This window comes from Sceloporus occidentalis, unplaced genomic scaffold, assembly GCF_023333645.1.
Source record: "Sceloporus occidentalis isolate IW3139 unplaced genomic scaffold, rSceOcc1.0.p SCAF_2, whole genome shotgun sequence".
Lineage (NCBI taxonomy): Eukaryota > Metazoa > Chordata > Lepidosauria > Squamata > Phrynosomatidae > Sceloporus > Sceloporus occidentalis.
The window spans coordinates 185,597,026-185,623,927 of NW_028316982.1; the positions used below are offsets into that span (position 1 = coordinate 185,597,026).

A 26,902-nucleotide genomic window follows, 5' to 3' on the forward strand; every position below is an offset into this window, starting at 1 on the left:
ATTCTGGGGTTTGTAGTTCAGTGGGGCCTACAAGCTCTGGCTGAAAATTCTAAATGCCCCTCCCTAAACTGCAAATCCCAGAATGCCACAGGAGGCAGCCAGAATAGTTAAAGTGGAATAGCAGCACTATAAGAGTTTAGTGCAGTAATCTCCATGATGTCAGGCAGTGGTGTCATTAGTGTTGGTGTCATCCAGTGCATGTGCCTGGGCTGCCGGGGGGGGGGGGGCATACATGCTCATTTTACCTTCTTTCTCTGGTTCCTTGGCCACTTGGGTAGGCCAACCAAGGCAACTTGGAAGGTTGGAGGGGTCCATGCCACTCACTTCATCTTCCCCAGTGCCTTGGTTGGCTCAGTTAAGCAAGCCAAGGCAATTGGAAAGGAAGAGTGAGCATGTACACACACACGCCTTCTTCCTTGTTGCCCTGGCTTGCTCAGCCCAGTATGCCAGGGCAGTGGGGAAGGACAGCAGAATGTACGCTCATCTCTCCTCTGCTGCCTTGGCTGTCTTGAGAGCCACAGCAGCACAGAAGAAGTAGCGGGTCCCAGCAGCAGCACAGCACGCGCACACACACCAGCAACAGGAGAAACCAGCCAGGTGTCACCCCTCCTCTGAGGTGTCACTTGCTGTGGTCCACACACCCTACAGCCCTCCCAACTAATGCCACTGGTGTTGAGTGTTAATTAATTAATTAATTACATGCATTTATTTACAGACTTTCTCTTGGGATGGGATATTAATATTATATGTATGTACCTGGGAGAATTCCCTTTTATAGCCCTAATTATGGTTTATGGGTTAATCTTTGACTCCTTAATTTTAAATTAAGTCCTAAAGCTGAAAATACATGGATTTCTTCTTTTACTTAATAACCTGCCACTTTAATAATTTGAGACCACTTGTAATATGTTCACTTTAGTCTAGTGGTCCTTGCAAATACTGTAAATGTTTTGTTTGCTGTTTTTCAGGAGTTTGGCATAACTTTGTGCTTGGAGTTGCAGGTCTTGTGGTTCTCTTCTTACTGCCAGCTATTCTTTTTCCATTGTATTACACTAGTGCTGGGGCGCTTGTCACTGAAATAACAGAGGTAATGGTCATGAATAACTAACTGTTTGGGAAGTGTAATAACTAACTGTTTGGGAAGTGTATGACCTCCCATGTGAAACAGCCAATTTTGCAGTAATTATACCATAAAAGTCAAACTGTCCTGCTTGTCATACTACGTAATATATGTTATCACAGCGTCTGCCTGGATGTAATTCTAAGTATAGCCCTAATTATGGTTCAAAACAATATAAAATTAAGGTTTTGAAGATTAAATTTATAATTAAGTCCTAAAGGAAAGCCTATATGCTTTTTCCTTCTGAACAGTTTTGTCACTACACTAAAATTAGATCAATCAAAATGTATCCTGTTTAATTTTCTGGATCTGCTGAATAATAGATCAGAAGTCAAAATATCCTCTGTCATGCCTCCAGAGCATCTTTGATGCTCTTGAGACATATATTTAGTTAAGATTATATTATCTTTTTTATGTATTAGTTTAGAAGGGAAAATAGAGATATACAGCTTTAAGAAAGGCAAGGATTGTGGGAAATCCCAGGGTCTCTTACTGTCTCCCTCTAGCTAAGTTTCAGTGTGTAGTGAGATTTCAGCCAAGTCAGACCTGGAGAGAGTATTTTCCTTTGACAAAGAGATAAGTCCACAAAAGAAGAAAGATAGTCCTCAGAAGAAGAAAGATAGAATCCACCAAGAAGAGAGAACAAGGTATTTAGGAAGGACTATTGAGAAAAAGGAGATCAGTTTCATATTTGTGTTTATAACCAGTAAAGCTTTTCAAACTTAAGAAATTTGTGGACAAGTCTTTTGTTCTGGCAGTGTTCCTAAGAGCCAGAGGCCTTACTACACCCAAAGTCCATAGTATTGCTCTTGGGACAAAACATCCTCATATAATTAGAGGAAAAAGCCAGAAAAAGAAATTTCCTAACATAATTAGATAACTTCCATTCCAGTGTAGTTATTGTCATCAGTACATTCAGAACTGGCTGTAAAATGTTTTATTATTGGCACAATATTTTATAAACCCTGCCTATCCTACTCTACAGGACAAGTGGGACATTGTATAGGTGTATTTCCTGGGGCCTTGGAGATTATTAGGTCTCAGATTGATATGTTACCATAACAGAAGCATTTAGATATGAAGTGCCTCATCTTCTGCATGTGATTACCTTTTCTTTCAATACTGCATGCTAGCAGCAAGTTTATGAAATCCAAGTGCTTATTGTCTAAGTCAGCCCTTCTTATAGCCCACGCAGAAGGCAAGCCCCATAGGAAGTAATGGGGCGTGTACTTGTGCCACACGCCCTGTGCACTGCTGCAAGCATGCGTCCCATTATTTCCTATGGTGCTTGAGCATACACTCTTTTCCCCATATGCGGGGGGGGGGGGTCTGGAATGGATCCCCCGCGTATGGGGAGCTTATGAAGTAATAACTTTTTTAGTGGATTGTAAGCATGCCTCTCTAGACTGTCTCACATCTGTTTTATATGCATACTGGTGATGTTACTTAACAGTCTTTTCATATCACCATTTTCATATGCCCTGCTCAACTATGGTTTAGTAAGTTGTGAAGAAGCAGGAAGGAGCTGCAGCAAGCCTCATGTTCATGGGTAGTCAACCATAGCTAATGTTAATTATGGTTTCTTGACCCAAATCACATGACAGATTATGATTATTCAAATGTGAACATTTTCTGAACTTTCATGGCTATGTGCATAGAGAAGGGAGTGCACACACCTGAAGCTCACAGCAACTCATTCCTGTTTGTCTGTGCCATGTTGTTGAACTATAGTTTAATGTATTCTGTTAATTTGGAAGAATCTCAGTCACTCTTCATGACAATGTGAATGGGAATTTCTCAGCTAATATTTTCTTGTTTTAGGATTCTCCTGCTAATGGGCCCAGAGGCCTTTTTGTTGGTAATCTTGTCACTGGTCTGCAAGACTGCCCAGTTAATAGTGTGGAGGACTGGAATTCCTGCCTGGGAAAGATCTCTCTGAAGCCTCAGGCAGGCTATTGCATAAAGACATCAGTACTACAACAGCTGAGTTACCCATCTAGAGGTATAGTTATTTCTACATTTTAGATTTTAAAGATTACATTTATTTATGTTTTAAATGACTGACCAAAATTAATTTTTACTTTTTAAAAAAAACTTGTCAAATAAATTAATGATGAAGAAACACCATAATAAAATAGACATTCCTTCTGTGAAATAATGGAAAATCTCTTTTCTAAATGACAGCTGATGTTCTGCATGTGTGAATTGTTAAAAAAAAAAAAGTACTCTGCCAGCCCCATCATGCAGTTTTCATCAGCTGATCTATCACTCACCTGAAACAGCAGTGAAAAATCTCCACTTTGTGAATGATCTTGTAAACCTCATCTCAACACCGGGTAAAATAGCATCCCAAAACCAGGTGCCAAGAAAGAGTTAAGCTGTTCTATTTTAAAAGGGTTTAGTGGAACCTAGTGCATATTTCAATTCTAAAATGGATTTCAGGATGCGTGTTACTCAAGCTAACTGATATTCAAATTAAACTATATGTACCTCTGTGTCAAAACACATTTACAAAAGTATACAAGAGAGATGATTTTGCCGTGTAATGACAACTAACCTTCTGGTTGTATTAAGTTGTCACAGAAAACTCTGACCTTTTTGTGTGAGGCAGAGTAGTAGTGGTGGTTGTGAGTTTCTTATTTTTTTACTTCTGGAATGACAAATTCAGAAAAAACTAATCTCTGAGAATTTAATCTTAAATTTAATTTTTCCTCAGGTTTTAGAAGACTTGATGGTACTATTGAATGTTGCAGCAACAACAGCCTCACAGATGTCTGCTTTTCATACATTAATAATCTGAACAATCACCAGGTAAATTGTTGATATCAGTAGTCAAAGTATTTTTAATTCTTTTTCTTTTTTGAATTTTTAGAAAAAATTACATTCGAAAGGAATCTCAGATACATGTAATAATGTTCCAGTATAACAAAAGCAGGAAAATAAAAAACATAAAAGAAGGGAAAATAGCAACATTAGTCATAGGTTTCTATAAAAGCTGGCCAAATGTCCAAATATAAGTTCATTTGTAAATTTCTTCTGTATATTATTCTTTCAAATCTTACAAGTGTTGTTAACTTTCCTATGCATTGGAAATTATCATTCAAGTTACAAAGTATCAATTTTTTATCAGTTGAAAGGGTGCAAAAATCCACTTCTATTAGTTATTTGTTAATTTCCAAGAAACAGGTTAAAATTCAAAAGAAGATTCATATCCCTGATTATCAAGGAACTTTCCAAATTTACTGTTGTGATTACTTCCTCCTCAACTGTAGCTACTGTGGGACGACTCCAAAACATAAGCATTAAAGAAGGATTCATAGAATTACGTCTCCAACAATTTGCTGGATATATTGTGGCAACCCATATCTAAAAGAGCCATTTCTGCTGTATAAGACGTAGTCAGAAATCTATATGCATACTAGTTATAGATGTTATAGCCGATGGCCATTGAATGATCATAATTGGAGATTACAGTTCTCTATTCCATTCTTGCTATAAACCTCTCATGTCATATTTATTTATAAATAACAGAAATGTATATGCAAAAATGGTTGGTTTATATGCATAAATACTTGGTTGGTCTCAAATAATGTCTCTAATGTTAAGGGAAACTCGGAGACACTTAGGTGCAGGGCTAAATTTGGATTGTTAACAAATGTTTCAGTTATAGATATTTCCATTTAGCTGATAAAGGTAATTTAAACTGCTCTTGTAAAATTGAAAAAATGCTAAAACTCATCAGAAATACCAGGTATCTGATTTAAAGTAGCAATCCCATTATTGGCCCAAACCTTTCCAAAAATGCTCCCTTACCAACTTAAAAATCTGGATTCTTCCATAAGGTCAATTTGGCATGAGTGTATGGTTCAAATTGCATTGATGAGAATAATAGCCAGAGTTAAAGAGCACAACTAGGCATGTTTAGCTTATGTTATAATTATTTTTTTAAATTAAATATTGGTTTCTGGTTTTAAAAACAATCTGTACACTCTAGAAATTGAGGTGGGGGGAATAGATGAATTTATTTCTGGATAAAGACAGAGAACAAATTTTCTGAGAACAATGCTTTTAGCCAGGAAATGTCTCACAGCCAGTGCACCCACCACCTCACTCATTTTATTTCCTTCAACTGAGCATCCCCACATTACACTGCAGATAAAGCCATTAAACAAGATTCAGAGAGCAGACGGAAGGCAAAACTAAATTGCTTTGTCTAGGTTTATTAATCAAGATGTTAAAAATCTTCTATCCTTATGCAATAAAGTAATTTTTAAATAAACTCACTTTTACCCACTTAATGGTATATGAATAGACTGAATTGGCAGATTTGAAAATGTTCTAGTAGTTATTGAAATCTGTAACTTCCAGTTATCTTTTCCTTTCTTGCAAATAAAATATATTTTTATATTTCCCTAATTTGTATGTTCCAATTTGTACAGTATCTTCTTAAGCCATCTCACTAATTAAAAAGTAGGTAAATAAAGGGAAGCTGGATCTAGGTATGAAACCATTCAGTTTCTAGGGCTTTATATTTTAGGATTACTTAAAGCAGTTGATTATTTTTTTTAAATGAAAGGTATGGTGGGTAAGGCATAAGGAAGGGAGGGAGAGTTAAGGGAGAGGATGAGAAGGGAGCACGATGCCAGTAGCAGCCCCAGTCATGCAAATGGAATAAGTGCAGTGTTACCTGCTACAAAACCGGTATTTTGCCACTGAATTTTGACTAGCACTATTGCAGCACGGAAAGGGCTGGTGTGATAATCTCCTTAGATAACTAAAGTATTTACCTGAAAAAACAATGCGACTACAATGACTTTCTGTGACTTTCTGTCATTGTATGTTGAGCATAGTGTTATTGCATGCCTTTGTGACAGGCCCTCTCAGTTCTACCTCTCTTGATATCTTGGCTGTGTCCTTAGTAAATTTGGTACGCTCCAATTTCAATTTTGCAAGGGAAATATATAGTTTTGTGATGTTCACACCATTGTGGGCTGGTCATATTCCAAACAATATATAAAAGGCAACGTCCACTATATTTGATAAAAGTGTGAGTGAGAGAGAAAGAGAGAGAACGGTAACCATTTTTGTTCCATTTATTGATAAATGACTCAGAGAGCATTCTTTTAGGGGCTGGCATACAAATCTTGTTAATATAGACACAATTAATATATGTTGCTGGAAATGCATGTCAAGAATACCTGGCCACAAGTCTCCACACAACATTAGTCTTAGAATTGTCTTGTGTGAGATTTCTATATCTCACTGCCATTTCTTTTGGTGCTTAGCTAAAAGAAAAAGAAAACAAACAATATCACAATTAATGTCTGAATTTGACAGCAAGGAACACTGGAGGAAATTTTGATTTGTTTTCTTCTGTGTGGCAGGTGCTACTGTGGAGAAAAAGTTATCATTTATATATAGTTCATCTGGAGTAATTAAAGGGTAGTGTTCATGACTCGAACCATGAACAATTTTCTGGTCTACGTTTTGAGCTCCCCTGTCACTCATACATATTATATAGCTATACATATTTCTTCATTTATCCCCCCATCTCTCTCTCTCTCTCAGCATCATAAACACATAATCTGTCAGAATGGTAATAAAGGCAGAATTTTATTCTGTAACAGTAGTTTTGGATGACATACAGAGCACCTTCTACTGACAGCAGCTGATTGTTTGTCGTTTGTAACATACATATATGGTACAAAGCAGTATGACAGAGCGTTGGAATTTGAGGCAAAATTATTCTAAAAGAACATTCCAAGAGTACAGTTTGTACAAAATGAGCAGTGGAAATTGGAAGTGAGTTCACAATTGGAAACAAGTTTGTGATTTTAAAAAAACAGGGTTTCAAAGGGGTTTTGTAAATATGTGTGGCACTATTTGCACTGATAACGTTTGGACTGATGTTAAGGAAGTGAGTGATTTATTATAAAAATAGTCAACAAAATAACTGTGTTTGTTTTCCCATGAAACGGACCAAATAGGTTCAAGGCAAAGCATCTAATAGGTAACTTATTGATCTGGGATGAGGGGTGACTTCTCCTTCTGATAAACATATTTTTAACAAAGCCTCCTCATTCTTAAAGAATTAAAAATAAGCTGCTGCCAGTCAGGATGAGACTATAGGTACACCCCTAGTTTGTCCAGCTGTTTGGGAAGTGTCTGAGTCCTATAGCCAAGGACCTCTGCTTTCAGTCCAGCAATAGTAAATGATAAAAAAACACTTTGGATTTTCTGTGTCCAAAGTACAAAAACACTGAACTTCAAATGTTATGAAAAGTCTCTATAAACTGAAGCAGTGGTTCTGCAACTGTGTTCTTTCATGTGGGAAAGGTTAGTGAGAACTCCGTAAGTATAGCCAGATGTCTGCATATTTTAAAAAAATGAGAGGGAAGAAATGGCCGGCAACAATTGTACAAAGAGATTTGAAATTAAATTGGTAAAGTCAGTTTAATTTAGATAGCTGTGTCATGGCTACCTGAGTGCTACTTCAGTGCATGTAGAGAATTCATTCTAGAGAGGATGGCTTTAGAGAAAGTATCTTGGCCTCCAATTCGTTGCTGTTAGGATGAAATGAGAAGAGGAAGCAAACTCTTGCTTAGATAGGAATCTGAGTTTTGTGAAAGCTGAACTCCTTTTTGCAAAAACTAAAGATACCTCCTGAAACACCATGTCGCAATATATTGAGGAACATGCCTCCTGAAACACCGTACAATCCATACCCCATCATGGTTGGCCATGATCAGACAGGCTGTCAGTAGAGGGAACTCTTGCTGTAGCTATAACTGTCAGTATTGGGAACTATAGTTGTAAGGTACCAGGTTGGGGCAGTTGGACATAGAGCAATTGTTTAAATATGGGCTATTGGATCTACATAGAAGTTACACTTTCTGAAGATGTGTGTAGCAATAGTATGTTTTGAATGTTCATAGTTTAACTTAATATTTATTATAAAATTTGTGTGCAGTATGCTTGCTTGCCAGCACGGAAAGCTATTGAAGCCAGTCAACTTTGCCGAACAAATGCCGATTGCCGGAAGGATTTTGTTCCAAGTTTGTGTGTGACACCTTCTTTGGAAAATCAAACCAGATTCATTCGGGTGAAACATCCTCCTCAGGTTGATATGTTGTTTGTTGGACACCCACTGCATCTTCAATATACAGGTGAGTACACCTTAAGTTACATTTAACAAAATTTAAACATGTAAGCAGCTAATGGAAAGATGTGTTGACCAGTTTGTAATTAGCTTTCCCCTAATGTAAGCTTTTTGTTGTGAAGGAAATATCACCTCTAGAGTTGCCAGAATCCTTATTGGCAGGGAGGAACATGTGAACCTTCAATTATTATTAGACTGCAAATCCCCTTTGACCATACTTACTAGGACAGTTGGAATTTGTAGTTCGATACCTGTAACATGTGGAGAGTGTCACATTTCCCACTCTGCCTTACTGGAAGGAAAGGACTCTTTAGCCTTCTCCCTGCAGTAGAAATAATGAAGAGGTGAAATATGTCAGGGATGATGGGAGTTGTAGCTCTTCACCTCTGGCTCGAACTCACCACCTTGTTACGCACCGGCGCTGACCAGTTTTGGCCAGTGGTTAAAGCTTTGCTCTAAAGCAGCAGAGTTACAGAGAATAGGCTGAAGACCCTGACAAACTCTCCAAGCCTTCTCACTCTTGCTTCCACAGAAGTCTTCCCACTTCTTCAGGATCCAGCTGGCTCTTGTATCTTCACTCAAGACACCAGACAACTCAGTAGTCTTTATATAAAAGATCTACTTTATTCTACTATATACAGCTCCAAAACTATCCAACACAACTCCAATACAACAATACTCCTCACTACTACTATCCACTACTACTACCCACAAAATACATTAGGATTCATAGCCATTATTATAGTCCTTGGATCATACCACCCACTCTTGTCAGTATCCACCCAGTGGGCGTGTACATCCACTCTCATTGGTTCTCTTGTTTCTACCCAGAATTAATGATTTCATCATCTCAGCCTTGACCACTTAACAATTCTCAGGTGTGTTCAATTATCCACTTTGCATTTCTGTCCTTGGCATTTAGGACTTGCTAATTGCATTACCTTTTACACCTGTGTGGCTTCTAATTGCTTCTGCTGAGTCACCCTGACTCTCACATACAAGTTTTATTTCATTCACTATATATCCCATGTTGCTTTTTCCTTAATGGCACAAGAGATTTTCACTTACCTTTCTAGCTCAGATACACATGTATACAATTATGAATGAAATGCCCATTCTGCTTGGATAGGTAACTGGGTGCATGTTTCTCAAAACAACAACTTAATATGTCAAAACCTGGAGTGAACTGGAAGCACTGAGTCTAAGTGCGTCTTAGTCTGTTGTTTTTAAGCTTTAAAGAGACAGGGCATGCCTTTCATGCTTCATGGGACCATTTTTATATTCATATGAGTATGTGTACACCATTGGCTCTATGCAAGAGCAGGAAAATTCTGGGGAAACTGCATAGCTGTGGTGTCTTTCTTCTATCATCTAAATGCTGATAGTGTTCAGAAAATGGGACTGATCATGAGTCCTGTTCAGGTGTTACTTTCCATGGTTTCTTCAAGACAGGAGTGCAAGAGTACCTGGTCCTGCTGCCTCCATTGTCATTTTCCTTTTGGCATGTCTGAAGAGGATACATTTCTGGTCACATGAAGAATTTTCATGTGACCCCCCCCCCCCCCCCCATCTAGAGCGTCTTGATGTTTCCCTGTTTCTGCATGAAATAGAGTTAACATCTAAACAGGGTGTTTAAACCCCAGTGTTTGCCTCAAAAAGAGAGCTCTGTGTTAAAAAATACTATTCTTAACTAGGCACCCTTGAACAACATTTCAAAAATAAAAATTAATTGTAAGCTTCTTTTACTGTGTATCTTTCCACTTAAAACAAGCATGTAGACCTCAAGGAGCACAGAGATTATTTTGTACATACTCAGGAATATGAAATATAGCTGTTTCTTTTCATATTTTCACTTTCTTAGAATTTAATTGCACCATAGACATTCCTGCCTTATTTGGAAGGTAACACTCTGGCACCATGTAACTCAGGAGAGTTAACACAATGAGCAGTAGGGAATGCAATTCATTTCCTGTTTGTTAATGCCTTTTCTATTGTCATGCTTGGATCTGTGTTTCTTCAGATAAGAATAATTGCTTATATAGTCTATGCACAGATACTACACATGCCCAACTGTTAAGTAACCACAAGCATATCATGTTTTCCAGCCAAATGTTCTCCCAAAATGCTCAGCATTATAACTGCTGCTTAACCAATGCAGAGAGATGTTTTAATAGTAATTAATTCTTGGCCAATTGTATGGGGAAACAGAACAGAAGTAACACAGGTGGCCCTCCATATCTTCGGATTCAAGCATCCACAGTGTGAAAATATTCAGAAAATATATATCTTCCAAAAAGCAAGCCTTGATTTTGCCATTTTATATAAGAGTCACCATTTTACTATGCCATTTTATTTAATGGGACTTGAGCATACATGGATTTTTGTATCCATGGGGGTCCTGGAACCAAACCAAAGGCCCATTGTATTTGCCACAAGCACATTATAAAAAATGAGATGTATTGAACTTACACTCACACAACCTTGTAAAAAAAATTTTTATTTCAGTGAGCCTCAGCAGTTTCGTACCTCGACACAACTTTCTCAGTATGGACTTTCCTGTGGTTCTGGAAACATTTTGCAAGTATCCTTTGATATTTGTGGGAGCTTTTAGAGAAATGACAGTGAGAGAATTGGTAATCCATTAGAGGTTCTTGAAAGATTACAATTAACTTTTTTAAAAATTGCCTGATCTTATCTAGGTTGTGTATTTTACCCTTTAAGAAGCTGTCAGCCAAAATCAAAACCTTCTGTTTTAACAACACCACTCTTGTAGCAAATGGTGAAGTTAAGGATTTCTTTTGAAGATGGAAGAAAATCCTCAATACAATTTTCTTTACTGTTATGTCTCTTTCCCTTGCTGTTCAGCAAGTCACTCTTGCTACTAAAGCAGAAGGTGTCTAACATTTGTTTGAATAGTTAGCATATTTAAAGGTCATTAAAGAGCAGTCCTTACATAGAGGCTACATCTGTGCTCCCAGACTCCCAGTCACTGCTGAATACAGCAGCTTTCAGTGTCTATATGTCACACATTGCTTCTGACTGACCAATTATACTATTCACTGGCTGGCGCTGCTGTTAGACTGGATGAGGCTACTGCTTCTGGCGCTAGATTCTGGGTATCATAAATTGGTAATGGATTGTGGTTATTTGGTTTACCATTTTAGTTATACTGGCAGAGATGACAAGATGTTCTGCCTAATTGCCAAATTAATTTGTCTGACTTTGGATACTGTGCACTCTGACTTGGTGGATGAGGGTGTCATTTGTTGCTTAGCCTCAGGCAGCGAACCCATACCCATTCACTTGCTTCACCATACTTTATAAATAAGTACAGTACTTAGAGTTTCCCCACCCTAGTGTTAATTGGAATGGTGGTTTCAAATTACACAGTGATCCCTTGTGGTTTTAATGATTATAACTGTGAAGTGGTTTGAAAGGGATCTGGCCAGGCCTTTGAGTTTTCAATTTGATAGTTGCCACCACCACCCCTAAGTTAAAAATAGACCCTGATTTCTGTGCTATATAGTTGTTTGTTTGTGTTGTGTCTAAATATGTGTGCACAAATGTATGTGGAAACATATGATTAACTACATGTATGTTGAGGTGCAGTGCAGCAGACCTTTTAAATAAAAAGTTTATACAGAAGATGGGAATGAAACTTTTCCCTTCCTGGCTTTTTCTTGCACGGTAAGATTTATATATTATGAGACTCTTTGTGGAATTTTGTTGTGTGTGTTTTTTAATGTTCTTCTGGTAGTCTAAACCCTATGTGGACAATGAATATGACTCCTGTTAATATAGTCAAAACATGATGAATTAAATCTGATAGCTAGTCTTAACTAGCGTACACATAGTAAATCAATGGAAACATGTTGAGTCAATACTTATGTAACTTCCATTAATTTAATGGGTCTACACTAATTGAGACTAGCAATTGTATTTAGGTTTCCAAAGTTTTAGGATCCATTACATTATATTCTTATTTTTAAAAGTACAGCCTTGTTCATGCACCTTGACTAATTCTGACTAGATACCTGGTTTCACTCTCAGGGGCATTGGCCGTGATTAATGCAGTCCCTTGCTTTGCTTTGGATGGTCAATGGATATTGAACTCTTTCCTGGAAGCTACCCTTAGCACACTGATTCTTGAAAAACAAAACAGGGAGTTGGTTGGCTTTTTAATTTTGCTTGCTGGCAGCACACTTTTGGCTGCCAATGTGGCACTAGGACTCTGGGTTGTGACAGCACGATAGCATATTGGCTCATTTTGACATTGGATGGTGGATATTCAAAGTAACTGGAAAACAGTGAAATATGTTACCTTTGAAAATTGTAGGAGCAGAAGGAGCTTCAATCAAATTATATTTCAAGAAAGTCCTGTAAATTGCAAGGAATTCAAGACTGAAAAGGATTTTTTTAAAGTAAAAACTGTATTGAAAAAGGAGAATTAGGGTAAAATTCAGGTTACATAGGTTTCCAAATAGAATCATTGTTCAGTACTGATATATTGGGCAGGAGGGAGGGTTCCAGTGAATTCTTTTGAAATGAACTGACTGTATGTTGCATCTTATCACCCAACTAAATTGTGTTACTCTGATCATATCTTAAACTGTGAAAACCTGTTGCATCAGGTAATTTGTGTCAAAAGTCCACCCAAAAATGGATAAAAATGGCATCAGGTAGCATCACATACATTGTTTTCAAGATGTATTGCCTCAGGTTTTACATTGTTGTGTAAAGATTGTTATAATTTCCATACATGTTGCTTATTCTTGAGGCCTGGTGAAAGCTTTAGTAGAGACAGTCATTGTGAGCTAGATGAATGTGAAGCTTTCATGTGATTGTGATTTTAAAAAACCACAACAATTCTAGTGTCTTTTGAGAAATCTCTAGAAAAGGCATAAACTCCTTCCCCCAGAATCATGCCACTAGAAGATTTGAAAGACTGCTATACATGCAGGTGGCAATTTGAACTTCTAGTACCTTGCAGTTATACTTACCACTAAAACAGTGCTGTTCAACACTTCAGATAAACATTTCTTTTTGTGACTGAGAAGATGAGTGCATTTTGCCTATTATCCATTGTGGAACTCATATTCCATGTATATAACAATTTTTACAGTGAATGCTATGAATGCTCTTTCCCTCCAGCAAATGGCATCCATTTATGTATCTTGCTTTTTTCACCTTTAATGTAGATTATGCAGGTCACACTGCTTCTAATTTCAGAATCTATTGCGTTTTGCTATGCATTCCCCCAACCCTTGAGGATAGCTACATTGAAATCACATTGGACCATGATGAAATGACCATGAGTAGAGTGCCCCTTCAGATGTTCCTTCTCAAGGTAACAAAGTGCCACCCATCTTTGCCCCGCGTCTGTGCTGCAGCATCCACATGTTGCAGCACAGACGCGCTATCTAAAAGGAGCCGCTCTAAGGCAACACAGCCCTATGATGGCTCTTCAGCACCCTTATGTCACGAGGCTACGCCCTGTGTGGACAGGGCCGCAGCCTTGTGACGTAATGGTGCCAATAGTAGGGCTTGGCACATATGGATGTTGCGCTGTATTGAGCCCTACTGTCAGCGCAAACGGCTCATCTGTACTGGGCCAAAATCAGAGAACTGTGAGTGGAGATGTAAAGGGTGGAGCAAATACATACAGTCCCATGCATCCACCATCTTGTAGCCAACATGCATTCAAATATCCATGAACAGTGTGATTGTTGTAAAGGCTTTGCTACAAATTTCTAATGTGCAATACTCCCCCGTCTTAAAATACGTGTTTCAAAATTCTGCATGGAGCAGCTTTCCTTTATCTTCCGTGAAGGGAAACTCTCATGCTTTTATAGGAATTTTTAATTTAGATGAAGATGAGCCATCTCTTAAAAAGTTCTATGTTGCCTCCGAAGTGTGGCTGTTCTCTTGTTAGCTCCTTTTGAACATCATTGATACACTGATTATTCAAAGGATATTTAAAGTTTTCTTTTCTTATCAAGTTATATTTTCTCTTTTAACTGTGTGTTTCAGACATCATATGCCTAAAACACTTTATTATGGCCTATGTCTGTCTGAGAAATATAAAGGGTATGCTTGTACATTTTAACAATTGGTTGGAGATCTCTTTGTATATGTCATGGCATAGAAGCAGAACATAAATTTAAATCTAAAATATAAATGATGATAATGATGATGTGTGCCATTGCTAATTTATACTCATTGTAAACATCTGTATCAGATGCAAAGCTGTTTGATATTCACAGAAAATGTACATAATTTAGATTGAAATCCTAAGCACACTTAATAGAGTGACAGCCTGGCTGAGCTCAGTGGGTTTTACCACTGAGTAGACATGGTTAGGATTGCATTGTATGCGTAATATATAACTGGGCTCTAGTGATGAATCTTACTGTTAGGTTTATAAATAAATATAGAGTTAACATGTCAATTTTTGTGGCATAATCTGATAATGGTGGTGAATTGTAACTATGTAATTAAAGACTTTTCCTGAACTAGGTTGCAAAATACTTTTTGTACAAAAGTTGTATATTGGAGTTGCAGAAATGTTACACATTTTGTCTTTAGTGTGTGCTTATTTGTTTGTTTGTATATAATTAGTGTCAATAGTTTTTAAGACTGGGCAAATTATACTTGGAATGTCTGATTGCCAAGGCCACAGTCCAACACAGTGTTGAAAGTAATTTCAGCACACAGAAGTATTTGTAGCTCTGGCTTAGATCCAGTACTGTCAACTTGGTACAAGAATAAATTGCTTGTCTTCTAAGGTGAAAAAGGTATACTATGTGGCATTTGTCAGTAAATGAATCATTCTGATCTACTGGTATGTCTTAGAATCCTTGTTCTTGTGATTAGCCAAAAGCAACTTCTTTTACAAGAACATATGTGTAAGTCCTTTTGGTACAGATGAAGGTAAGGTTCTTAACTATATATTGCTTGATGTGATAAAGTAATATTGGGGTCAGGTGAAGATTAAAAGTATTTTGTAATGTTTCTTGACACCATTGTGACTTCTGGCTTGCTGAAGTCCAGAATCCTTTCTCTGCAAATGGCACAAATAGACATATGAATCAGTCACCTTGAACTCTTATTTGATTGCCTGAAAGCAAATTCTATTGAAATGAATGGGGTGCTTGCTTCTGTAACAGTGCTGTAAACAGCCAGGATGTAAAGGCACATAGGTTTTACTGTGAAAGTACAATTACTTACATTCAATAAAAACAAAAAACGCTTGAACAGTTTAAGATGTGAATTTAGATTAGCAATGTCACCTAGCAAATAAGCATTCAGTGCTCCTGATAACAGTACTTATTTCAATGAAGCTGTTTTTAAATTATCCTTTGACTTTTCATTGCCGAATGAGGGCTGAGGGTTCTTTTCTACAACCTCGTTTACAACTGGTCACTGGTATATTCAGCTAAGAATTTTCAATACTTTCCATATAATTCTTTAGCTAATGTTCAAGACATACCTACACTAGGGTAAATTTATAGCTGTAAAAATAATCCAGGATTTTGGTAGTAAACATTTTGTTCATTTGTTTTGGTTAAATGGTGATGCTTATTTAAGTGAGAAGTTCTTGTTTTTCCTCTCTGTTTTAAAAGAGACTTTGCTAGTTCAAGAGAAAGAGCTGAGATCTCCATTTTGTTCTCTTGTTTGTGATGAAATTTTGCTTTTCTGAAAAATAAAGTCATCAATGCTCTCTATTTGATTCACTGAGGGATTTTCTAAACAAAGGACACTTTTGAAATGCTGCCTCTGACTTCTCTAGTAATCTCATATTTGACCTTGTAACTCACATGAAAGAAACTATGTCTGCTGCTGATAAAATGTAATTGTTCTGATGGCCCCAAGCAGTAACTAGCTATCCAAAGGAGTTTCAATAATTAACTAGTTTCACTATGCAGTTGACATACTTTGAATAATGCAGGATTTAAAGCTGCTTTTCAGGCTTTGGCACTGTCAGCTCCCATATTGATCACTAAGCTAAGGGGGAAGATGTCGAAGAGGAAATATACAGCATTGGAATAACGTGAAACAGATGTTTAAACTAGCATTAACAATATGTAAATGTTAAGAATATTATATGTGAAAGTGCATCGGTACTGTATCTTCAGGTCTGTTTGCAGCAGGTTCTTGTGGTTGCTGAAGAGTAAATTCTGTTTAGATTCAGGAAGGTTCACTACCGGGTAAGAGTGCATATGGCTGCTGATTTATATATCCATTTCTCACTGGGAGACACGATTTGACAGTGATCATATGGTAGAAACTTGATGCAAGAGGCTCTGGGCCAATTCCAGCATTAACTAGCATGTTCAGTGACCTATCATAGAAGATAATCATTTTGTAAAAAAGTATTTTTTAATATATTTTTGAGGAATTGTTTTTGTTAACTGCCCTTGAGTCAACCCTGTGATAGCAACCCTGTGAATGAGGCATCTCGAAAACAACCTATCCACAACTGCTCTGCTCAGGTCCTGCAGATTCAAGGCTATGGCCTTCTACCTTGAGTCTATCCACTTGGTATGCAATCTTTCTCTCTTTCTAATGCCTTCCACTTTTCCCTAGCATTATACTCTTTTCTAGTGAATCCTGCTTTCTCATGATGTGGCCAAATTATGACAGCTTTGATTTAGTCATCTTGGCTTCCAGGGAGAATTCAGGCTTAACCTGTTCTAGGTCCCTTTTGTTTATCTATTTGGCCATCAATGCTAACCTCAGCACTGTCCTCTAGCACCACATCTCAAATGAATTTATTTTCTTTCTATCCATTTTCTTCGGTGCCCAACTCTCACATCCATACATGGTGATGGGAAATCCTATGGCTTGGACAATACTAAATTTAGTGTACAGATGTATATCTTTGCATTTGAGGAATAGGATAGCCAAATTAAATGTGGACGAAGGAGTTGGATGTTAGCAGGTTCCAAAAGCCAGGGTTTAAATTTCATGTGCAGTAAAAACTAACCATTAGCTCCACAGATTAATCAAGGTAATTTATAAGTACTCTGTTTCCCCCATGTTCCTAGCTGTTTTTTTTTTCCTCCCTAGGCAAGGACAAGACCTGAAAGAACTAAGCATTCTCTGGAACCATCAGATAGGGACTGATCAGTTAAGATAACAGATTTTGCTTTTTTGTTAATGCCTTGATATATCTGTAGTGCTCTTGAGGAGAGGTGATGGTGAGAGTTAAGATGTACATGTAAGGCCAGCAGCACTGTAGGATTCCCAAGGAGTTCTTGATCAAAGCTTGTATTTCAGAAATGTAGATGTTACTTATTGTTGGAAAATGAAGCAAGTACTGCTCTGTCTTGCCATATGGTTATCTCTTGGTTAGTGGTCTTGGGTTCTTCCCTCTCGGCCACAGTAAAGAGATTGAAGAGCTGAAAGAGTGTGTACTCCTGCCATGCAGTCCCACCCACAGTTGAATTACCCACTACAAGGTCATGTCAATCTTCCCCCCCCCCCCATTTAACTGACACCCACTGCCCTGTGGGCATTTGGGTCAAACAAGCAAACAAACCCACAGCCTACTCCAATGGGATTGTCTCTTTTTCCACCACAAAACCCACTTTAGGAAGGAATTGGTGGGAGGGCAGGAATTGCAGACTTGGTATGTTTTGATATTGTTTTACAGTACTATTTTATTATTGTACTTGTATGATACAAGTAACCTCCACAGAGATTGTTCTAGTTCAGTCTTATGGATCACATGATGCTTGAATAAGCTAAACATTAACAAAAATACTTATATTCATTTTGTGGTAACTGCCACCTGTGGAACTCCTTGGGTCAAGAATTTAGGCTATAACCTCCTTTACCAGTGGTCCACCAGTGCTAGAATACTTCTCTCAGCAAAACTTTTAACTGTTGTATATGTGTTGTTTATTGATGCTTTCTTACTTTTTCCACAGTGCTTGTTCTGTCCTGGGCCCAGTGCTATTCAACATCTTTGTCAGTGATTTGGATGAAAAGATAGACAGCATGCTTATCAAATTTGCAGATGACACCAAATTAGGAGGAGTAGAGAATATTCCAGAGGACAGGATCAAAATTCAAAATTGCCTTAATAGATTAGAAAGCTAGGCCAAAACTAACAAAATAAATTTCAACAGTGTGAAATGTAAGTACTGCACTTAGGTAGAAAAAAATGAAATGCATAGATATAGGATGAGGGACACTCTATTCTGCTTTGGTCAGGCCTCATCTGGAATACTGTGTCCAGTTCTGAGCACCACAATTCAGAAAGGATGTTGACAAGTTGGATCGTGTCCAGAGGAGGGCCACCAAAGTGATGAAGGGTCTGGAAACTATGCCCTACAAGGAGAGACTTAGGGAGCTGGGTATATTTAGCCTGGAGAAGAGATATTTAATAGGTGATATGATAGCCCTGGTTAAGTATTTGAAGGGATATCACACTGAGGTTAGAAGAAGCCTGTTTTCTGCTGCTCCAAGAACATGGAACAATGGATGCAAGCTACAGGAAAAGCAATTCCACCTTAACATTAAGAGGAACATCCTGACAGTAAGAGCTGTTCAACAGTGGAACACACTCCCTTGGGGAGTGATGGAGTCTCCTTTGTTGGAAGTCTTTAAACAGAGGCTGGATGGCCATTTCTTGGGGGTGCTTTCATTGTGATTTCCTGCATGGCAGAGGATTGGACTGGGTGGCCCTTGTGGTCTCTTCCAACTCTATGATTCTATGTTCTGTAATGTATTTTATGATTTTAATGTTAAGGATATTTTGACTATATTGGAGTACATGTTCCCTTGGTGGAACAAGGATCCTTGAGAGGACTGTTGTTTTTGTTACTGATAATCCAGTGGAGACCACCCTTCTTCCCAAGAACTAGGGGTAAGAAACTATGTACTGAAAAACACACACAGTATCAAGGGTAGGTCATTTATACAAGCCATTTCTATGTCCCTTGCCAAAGTTTGTTATACTGGGGGGAGTTGGGAGGTATGTCTGTACAGAACAAACATGTGTTCTTCTATAGTACCATAGTCTGTGGTGACTTTGAGTTTTGACTGGCATTACTGGGGTTCGGTGGGTGGTCAAGAGAACATCAAAGTGACATAAACCTGACACTGGACTTCCCTTGTTTAGCTACCAGTAGCTTTCCCCAGCTTTTGTGCCAGTTTTGTCTCAAGAACTGTCACATTGGTGTGGCGGAAGATTCTTAATGTCACACATCAGTGCTGTGGTAAGAGCTTATGGGAAATGCTGCCAAGGCTAAGTGAGTACCAAAATGCTAGAAACTTTAATAATTTTTAGTGCATGAGACTGATTTAAGAGTCATGCTGACACTAGTATCAGATGACTGGTATGAGGATCAGGGCCTTTTGTTGCTCACTGAAGCCACCTTAACAATCACAATTTTCTGTGAAAACTAGTAAGAGTTGTATAAATTATTCTTATTCAAATATTGTGAGGTGGGTCGTATATTCAGCAGTTTGATCCTGCTTGTTGAACAGTGCCGGGGGGGGGGGGGGGGGCTCTTCGTGCATAAGCCAGAAATTGACTTGAGAAAAACAAATGGTTGTTTCACACCAACTGCAGCCTGTGTGGTTTGTTGTTTTTTTTAAGAAAGTACAGAGTTGCATACAAGACTATAATATTGTTCTGCTTTCATTGTTATGCTTGCTTTTGTTTAATGTCTTTTATTGTGTGAACATAATATTAAAGAATACTATTTTGTGTTCCCCAGAGTAAGGCTGCTAAAAAACCAAACAATTTGCCCTGAAGACTCTCCCTCCATTACCTGACAACTTTTGAACTAGCAATGAAAAGGATGTTCTTAATTCCTTAATTGCAACTACATTGTAAAAGCTATGCTTGAGGCCCACTTGAAATGTTCATTATAACCTGCTCTTGGTTTAAAGGTTGATTAAACCCAAAAGCAAAAGCTCTGTTGTGGCAGTCTATCCAGGGTAGATATGCCAGTGAGCAAGGTTTTCCTTCGAGCAGCCTTTTCTCTCTCTCTACTGCTGTGGCTTACCACATCTAAGAGTGATTCAGCCTACTGGTATAAAATTGCAATTCTCCCTCATACATTGTTCCAGCATGACTAACCCATCATTTATGATGACTGGCTTTACATCAAGTGGCTTCATCAAGTATTCCTAACATTTCATGTATAGTATTTTTCTTCTTATATATCATTCCTTCAGACCTTTAAAACTAGGTTTACAAAAAAATGTGGGAGACCACATTCATTCCCCATCACCAATTGACCTAACATGCAGAAAAGAAATTAGTGTTTTCACTGTAAATATTTTGCTGGTTGGGTTATCTGGGCTGTACAGATATTTTGACTAGTTACATATTATGTTTAGAGACACCTGCCAGTCAGGTATCCACTTCCTTTTGAAACATCTTACGTCTTGCTTGGAATGGGGAAAAGGTGAGCAAAGGTATTTTCTTTAGGCAGAGAAAGCCATGGGTTTCCACGTCTCTCCTCTGCATGGAGATAGTAGAAATAGGCGTTTGGAGGGTTAGGGTGAGTTGAAGCAAGGCTTGCAGTTGGTATTCCAACCAGGGGGGTTGGGATAGTATTTTTGGCAGCAAAATGCAGCGGCAATATCAACAAGTTTGCTGCCATTCCCACTTGTGCTTCCTGCATGTTCTTAACTACAGTAGCTATGGCACTTGAGGAGCCTATGCTGCGGCTCACATTGTGGAAGATTTATTGCCAGTCCATAGGGAGTCCCCTAACAGGCATATGCCACTGCTTCTAGAACAAGAGCATTTGGGGATCACAGCACAGTGCTCCAACTTGCATGTTCAGCTCAAGTAAAGTCACATTTAAAAAACTGAACTCGCTCTTCCTCCAATGCTGCTTACCCTGATATTTGTCTGTCTGCTTCAAGTGTGGGCAAATTGCAGCCTCAGACTATTTTTGTGGCCCCCGGGGCTATCCAAAGTGTCCCAAAACAGTCTCGGGGGGGGGGGGTCTATATGGAGGCCATTTCCACCACATTCGAACCTCTGAAGAATCAAAACAATTAAAAAATATATTTCCTCAAAAATACTTAAAATCTGGGGTGAAGGAAGGCTCCAAAACATGGTGAGAATGTCTCCTAGATGGCATATGTGGGCAAGAACAAATGTGTGTTTTTTTCAAGAGTGGGTGAAGTGGGGAGTGTAGTCCTCCAAAGTCTTCTATGGGGCTAATGTGGTGTCCTAGTTTTCCACAGTTGCCCACCCATGCTCTATATGATGACGTAGGACAATGCAGTGATTTCCTGAGACTGCAGCCAGTGTCCTGAGATCTGGTAAGCATATTCACTGCCTATACTGTATGATCCAAGAGGTGCATTCCAGAATTGCAGTGAATGTGGAGAGCCCACTGTACATGAAGGGTCACAGTGATACTGTTCACACACATTTTACCTGTTCAGTAAAAATTATTGTCACCTCAAGTATGATGCACGTTACTCTTTAAAAGGAAAATAAAATGCAACTGCCAACTCATTTGACTCTTGATCAGCCATCGTCATGATTTTCCTCCCCACTCTGCTATGCCATCATAAATTTGCTAGTACAGTAGCTGCATAACACTTTGGGAAAGATTGAAGAGTTTTTTTTTCAAATGTGTGGGAAGGTGTTAAGACAAAAAGGAAAGCTAATCTGTCAAGTCATTTATTTTAAATAGATCCCTTCTTCATTATTTTTAATTCTTATGTGTGAAAGATCTACAATCCTATTACCATTTTTTGGTATTAGCCTTTGAGCTAATATTGAATTTTACAAAACCCCTTTCCTTGACTTAGAAATATCAGTGCAATACTGCCCTTCCTTCTTCCCTATCACATTAGAGGCACACATGACATTTATATGCCATACCTTCTGCTAGGGTGTAAATACATTTCCATACTGGAACAACAGTGAATATTCTGACCTACAAAAGCATACTTAACCTGAAAGGACTCAACATACATCAGAAACCTTCTGCACATGTATTTCATGTCACAGCCTCTTAAGTCTTCCATCAGTTCATCAGAGTGGGTATAAAATACAAAGCACAGAACGCTAAGGTATTCTAGGTTGTCTCACCCTGAAAAATATGCCTTCCTTAGATTAATCATTTATAGAGAGGATTTCTGCTGAAAGATATCCAAAGTACTGTCTAAAACCACAAATATCCAATAAACAAGAGCATGCAGCCAGAGGGGGGAAAATCCCTAGTAAATCAAAGTAGCCACATTTTTATAACATCCAGGTTTAGGCTGTGTTCAAGCAATAGCTGACTTCTGTCCTGATAGGATTTGGTAGCAAAGGCTGGGATGCTATGAAGATCTTTTAATAACTTTTATACTCAGCCCAAGCATTCAGCACGGAGAATGCAACATATGAAGTGCAAAAATACAAACCTAATTTTATTGTGCCTCTTTCTCTCTTAGTATAGCTTAAATTTAGATGTACATGTAGTGAAATAAACAGATGTAAGCATTAACATTAATACAGCATTAATAAACATACTTAAGCTAAAGGCACTTCTCATGTGAAAACTTGTACAGTACTGTCAGAAACAGAGCTAGTAAGAGAAAATGCACAAGAGAGACATCTCATATGAGCATGGCCTGGAGCACAATTTTATCTGCCTTTTATGTTGTAACTTTTAAGATAATTTTGATCTGCTTTCAGAAATTGTATTTTATCCTAATATGTCAAGGATGAACTCTAATTATGAAGACTATTGTACATACATGTACATCTATAGCAACTAATGTACTTTGGATCTTGTCATTCTTGACTGGGAGTGATTTTGTGTGCTGGGCTTACTTTATCAACCCCCTTTCTTTACATACATCTGTGGAGTAGTGTCTTCCTTCTTCAACTACTCTAGGGCCATAAATGATGCTGAGCAGTAAGGTGGTGGTGGTTGTGTGTGCATATGTGTGAGTATGCATACACACCGCTTAGCCTACAGGGGTGGAGAATTCTAAATTTCTTCAGCCTGTATGCAGACTGCTAAGAATGGCATTACTAGTTGTGTATGTGTGTGTGCATGAGTGAGTGAGTGAGAAGGAACAGCCTTTACCTTCTACAATGAGAAAGGCAAGAAAATGGATGGATGGATGGATAGATTAAAAAAAAAAAAACCTGCACTGATTCTTTGCTGCAGCTGGTGATGGATAAACAGCAATATTAGCAGCATTAGGAGCACAGCAACCCCACTGGGAATGCTGTTTCCTTTCTGTTTTTAGCACTGAGAAAACTCAAAGAGTTTAGGGGTGTGGAAAGTTAATTTATTCCCATTACTCTTTATACCACCTGAAAAGTAATTCCTTTTAAATTTTTAATTACTCAGTACAATGTTTAAAAATAAGCTGCATACTCTTTGTGCTACTTTGCCAATTTTCATTATTTTTTGGTCCCAAAAACTTACAAATGAAAAAATAGGGGCACAAAACTTGAAAAATTCCTATCAATAGGCTTTTTAAAAGGCCTAAAGCAACAATTAAAAACTAACTAGAAAAACATTGCTCATTACATCAACAAAATAGCTTTTCCCCGCCCATTGCACCACTACTGATGTGTCTTTGTTCTACATTACTTTTGAAATGTGACTTCATTATGTTCTCATTTACCCAAATATGTAACATGTAACAAGGTTACTTGTAACTCATAACTTGGAACACTCTGCCCATCCTACCCACAGAAATGACAACAGTAGTCTTCTTGTCACCTGTCTGACCACCTTGGGTGTTGGGGAGAAGTGGATGGGGCTTCCCACCTACACATATAGTACCCAAGAGACATGTATGGCCTGCAGACTTCCCTACTGACATTAAGGAAAAAGTTACAGCCTTTTAAGAGAAAATAACTTTTGCACTGACAGCATGTACAAACTTGTAAAGGTTTCTGGCATGATGACTGAGAATACAGCAACGTTCAGTGAAGCTTTACTGAAATAATGCACTTCTGCCAGTTCACAAAGACCTGGCCCAAGGAATGTCTTTAAAGAAAGCTTATCAAGTATATTTATCCAGCATCTGCAAGACCAATTAGCCTATCTTGTTTGGAATCTCTGCTTGGTCACATCTAAGCAGGTATAAGGTGTAGGGCTGTAGCATTCTCAGGTGGTTTTTTAAAATTAAACTTAAACAGACAAGTAAAGAAACAGCTCCTGTATTTTTCCCTTCTGACATAACAGCATATAGGAAAGATGAACAACCTTACACTTTGTAAACCGCTTAGGGAGTGCTTAAGTGCACTGATAAGCAGTATAGAAATGTACTTGCAATTGCTATGAACAAGAACAAAGAAAGCATGCAAAGCTGCATATTCCTCAGTGCTGTTGTTTCCTGTATTAAATTAAGTATGCACCTCTTTCTTAAGTTCATTCCCATTTGTCAATGGCTGTTTCACTTAGCTTTTGTCATTACTTTAGACCAGGGGTAGGCAACCTGCAGCCCGCGGGCCGGATGCGGCCCGGCGAGGCCTTGGGACCGGCCCCAGCCCAGTCCTGCCACCGATTGCCGCCGGGGCTTTTGGCCTCTCGCGCACAGGGGCAATTGTCTATAGAAGCCTCAGAAACATGCATTTATATTAACATTTTTTAAAAAATCAGCAAATTTTTTCAGGTGTCCTCCACTTTTTTTTTTTAAAGTGTCCTCCATTTGAAAATTTTGTCCTACATTTGTTCCGGTTTATTTATTTATTTAATTTTTTTTTAAATTATTTAATTATTTATTTTTTGGCTTCGGCCCCCCAGTTGTCTGAGGGACAGCAACCCGGCCCCCGGCTCAAAAAGGCTGCCTACCCCTGCTTTAGACTAGCCTCCCTTACCAGGTCCCCTCTGGATGTACTGGACTTGAGTTTAAGTTTGCTATAAACACTTCTAGTTGGGAAAGGTTGGGTGGAGTGTTTTGGCAACTTGTATTTTATACCTATTCATATTGTGAAATATGTGTCTAGCAAAAAGGATAATCTATTAATGTAACTTCACCTTAGAGTTGCATTATGTAAACAGATGTGTGAGGACTTGCACATACCCTGCCAGTTGGGTTGTTTTGCCTTTTAAAATTTCTTAATTTTTCAAAAACTATTTTCCATGAAATCTGGTGCTTTGAAAAATAATTCAAAGCATCTTTGTGCATACAGAACTATCTGTGTAGTTCTTTGTATCTTGGCCTTTGTTCACTTTGAAATGCAAATAGCTGTCATATTCAATATGAAATTATCACTTGAAAATGTAGGATTTATTATGTAGCGTGATTAATGTAAAGTGTTTCCCATTTTAAAAAGTGTTTGTTTCATAGTATTTTATTATGTTTGTTGTTGTTGTGTGCTTTCAAGTCGTTTCTGACTTACGGAGACCCTAAGGCAAAGTTATCATGGGGTTTTCTTGGCAGGATTTCTTTCGAGGTTTGTCATGGTATTCTGCTATATAATTGTGTTTTTATTGTGAATTGTCCTATGATGTGTTTATGTGGATGTTGTTGTTAAGGGCCTCCAATTGTTTCTGACTTGTGGGAATGATATCATGGGGTTTCCTTGGAAAGGTTTGTTCAGAGGGGGTTTGCCACTGCCTTCCTTTGAGGTTGAGAGTGTGACTTGCTTAAGGGTACTCAGCAGGGATTTGAACCCTGGTCTCCCAGAGTCCTAGTCTAACACTCAACCATGTTGGCTTTTGTTTATGTGGATGGCACACTACAAATATCTTAAAAAATAAAAGCCTTCCTAATATTTTGGTGAACGATGACAAAAGTTATACATGCATACCCTCATTTTTGACACCAAATCCCATCACAGGATAGCTCACTAACAAATTGCATGGTTACTAAAGTTGTCAAAAAGCAACAATACAGTGATATCTTGAGGCAAGGAGAATAAACTTTTTTTTCACACACACACATACGTTTACTAGTTAACTATAAATAATTAACATCGGTTTGGCCATGAAAATAATATGAAGGGAAATGCCTCTGGAGAAATCTCCTAAAGACTGTTTCCCTTCTTCAACTATGGTAAGCCATCGCAAGAAACCTGACTGAGGATTCCGGGAGATAAGTCAAAAATATCAGAAGGGCTGGAGTCCTAGCATTTGCCCATAGATGCCAGGTGCTAATGCTAGCCCTGTAAGGGAATAAATGTTTTTATTACATGCATTCTGCATGCCAGTATGCATTATTCACTACTGCCCATGTCTAAAAGTGTGCTATATAGAGTGTCTTAAACATGAATGAACAAAGCTACATGACAAATCTTACAGGAGCCTTGTCTTCTTTTAGAAACTTGCTAGTTGTAAAAATATTTATTAGGGTTGCTTTAATATTTCTGTGCCTGTAAAATCAAGTTGTCTTGGGCTTAGCCCAGCACCATAAAAGTTAATAGATGTATGCTTATTTATTTCCACTGCAGCTAAATCACAAAAGTACTAATTATTGAAAACTCTCATGGCACTGGCTTCAGGGGAAGAAATCAATGTTTGCTAAATAGATACCTCTTCCAAGAATGGGTGTGTATGTACTCCACCTCAGTTCCTGAGTATATGTGCGGTACTGTACCCTCATTGACCATTTAGTATCCCTACACAGATAGTAAAATAGAAATGTTCATTTGATTGTATATACACATGGTGCATGCATCCAAT

The 26,902-nt window shown here is 38.2% G+C and overlaps 1 protein-coding gene and 1 long non-coding RNA gene across 3 annotated transcripts in view; one reads left to right on the forward strand and one right to left on the reverse strand.

The window, feature by feature from the left end:
* Nucleotides 1-19,731, forward strand: part of LOC149319452 (membrane-bound transcription factor site-2 protease-like) — a 32,462-nt gene extending 12,731 nt beyond the window's left edge. Inside the window, exons 6-13 of one of the 2 annotated variants that reach the window (XM_089511743.1) lie at nt 969-1,087; nt 2,942-3,122; nt 3,837-3,931; nt 8,091-8,286; nt 10,785-11,966; nt 13,478-13,626; nt 17,349-17,408; nt 18,212-19,731. In XM_089511743.1, coding sequence (XP_089367869.1) covers nt 969-1,087; nt 2,942-3,122; nt 3,837-3,931; nt 8,091-8,286; nt 10,785-10,924 — 731 coding nt within the window. In that variant the 3' untranslated portion in view covers nt 10,925-11,966; nt 13,478-13,626; nt 17,349-17,408; nt 18,212-19,731. Of the gene's footprint in view, nt 1-968; nt 1,088-2,941; nt 3,123-3,836; nt 3,932-8,090; nt 8,287-10,784; nt 11,967-12,309; nt 13,627-17,348; nt 17,409-18,211 lie in introns of both variants that reach the window. The other variant, XM_089511742.1, reaches the window with a different exon arrangement.
* Nucleotides 6,213-26,902, reverse strand: part of LOC149319453 (uncharacterized) — a 31,561-nt gene continuing 10,871 nt past the window's right edge. The window contains exons 2-3 of the long non-coding RNA XR_016280193.1: nt 8,502-8,601; nt 6,213-6,405 (exon numbers count right to left, since the gene is read on the reverse strand). This is a non-coding gene — a long non-coding RNA (uncharacterized LOC149319453). The remainder of the gene's footprint in view (nt 6,406-8,501; nt 8,602-26,902) is intronic.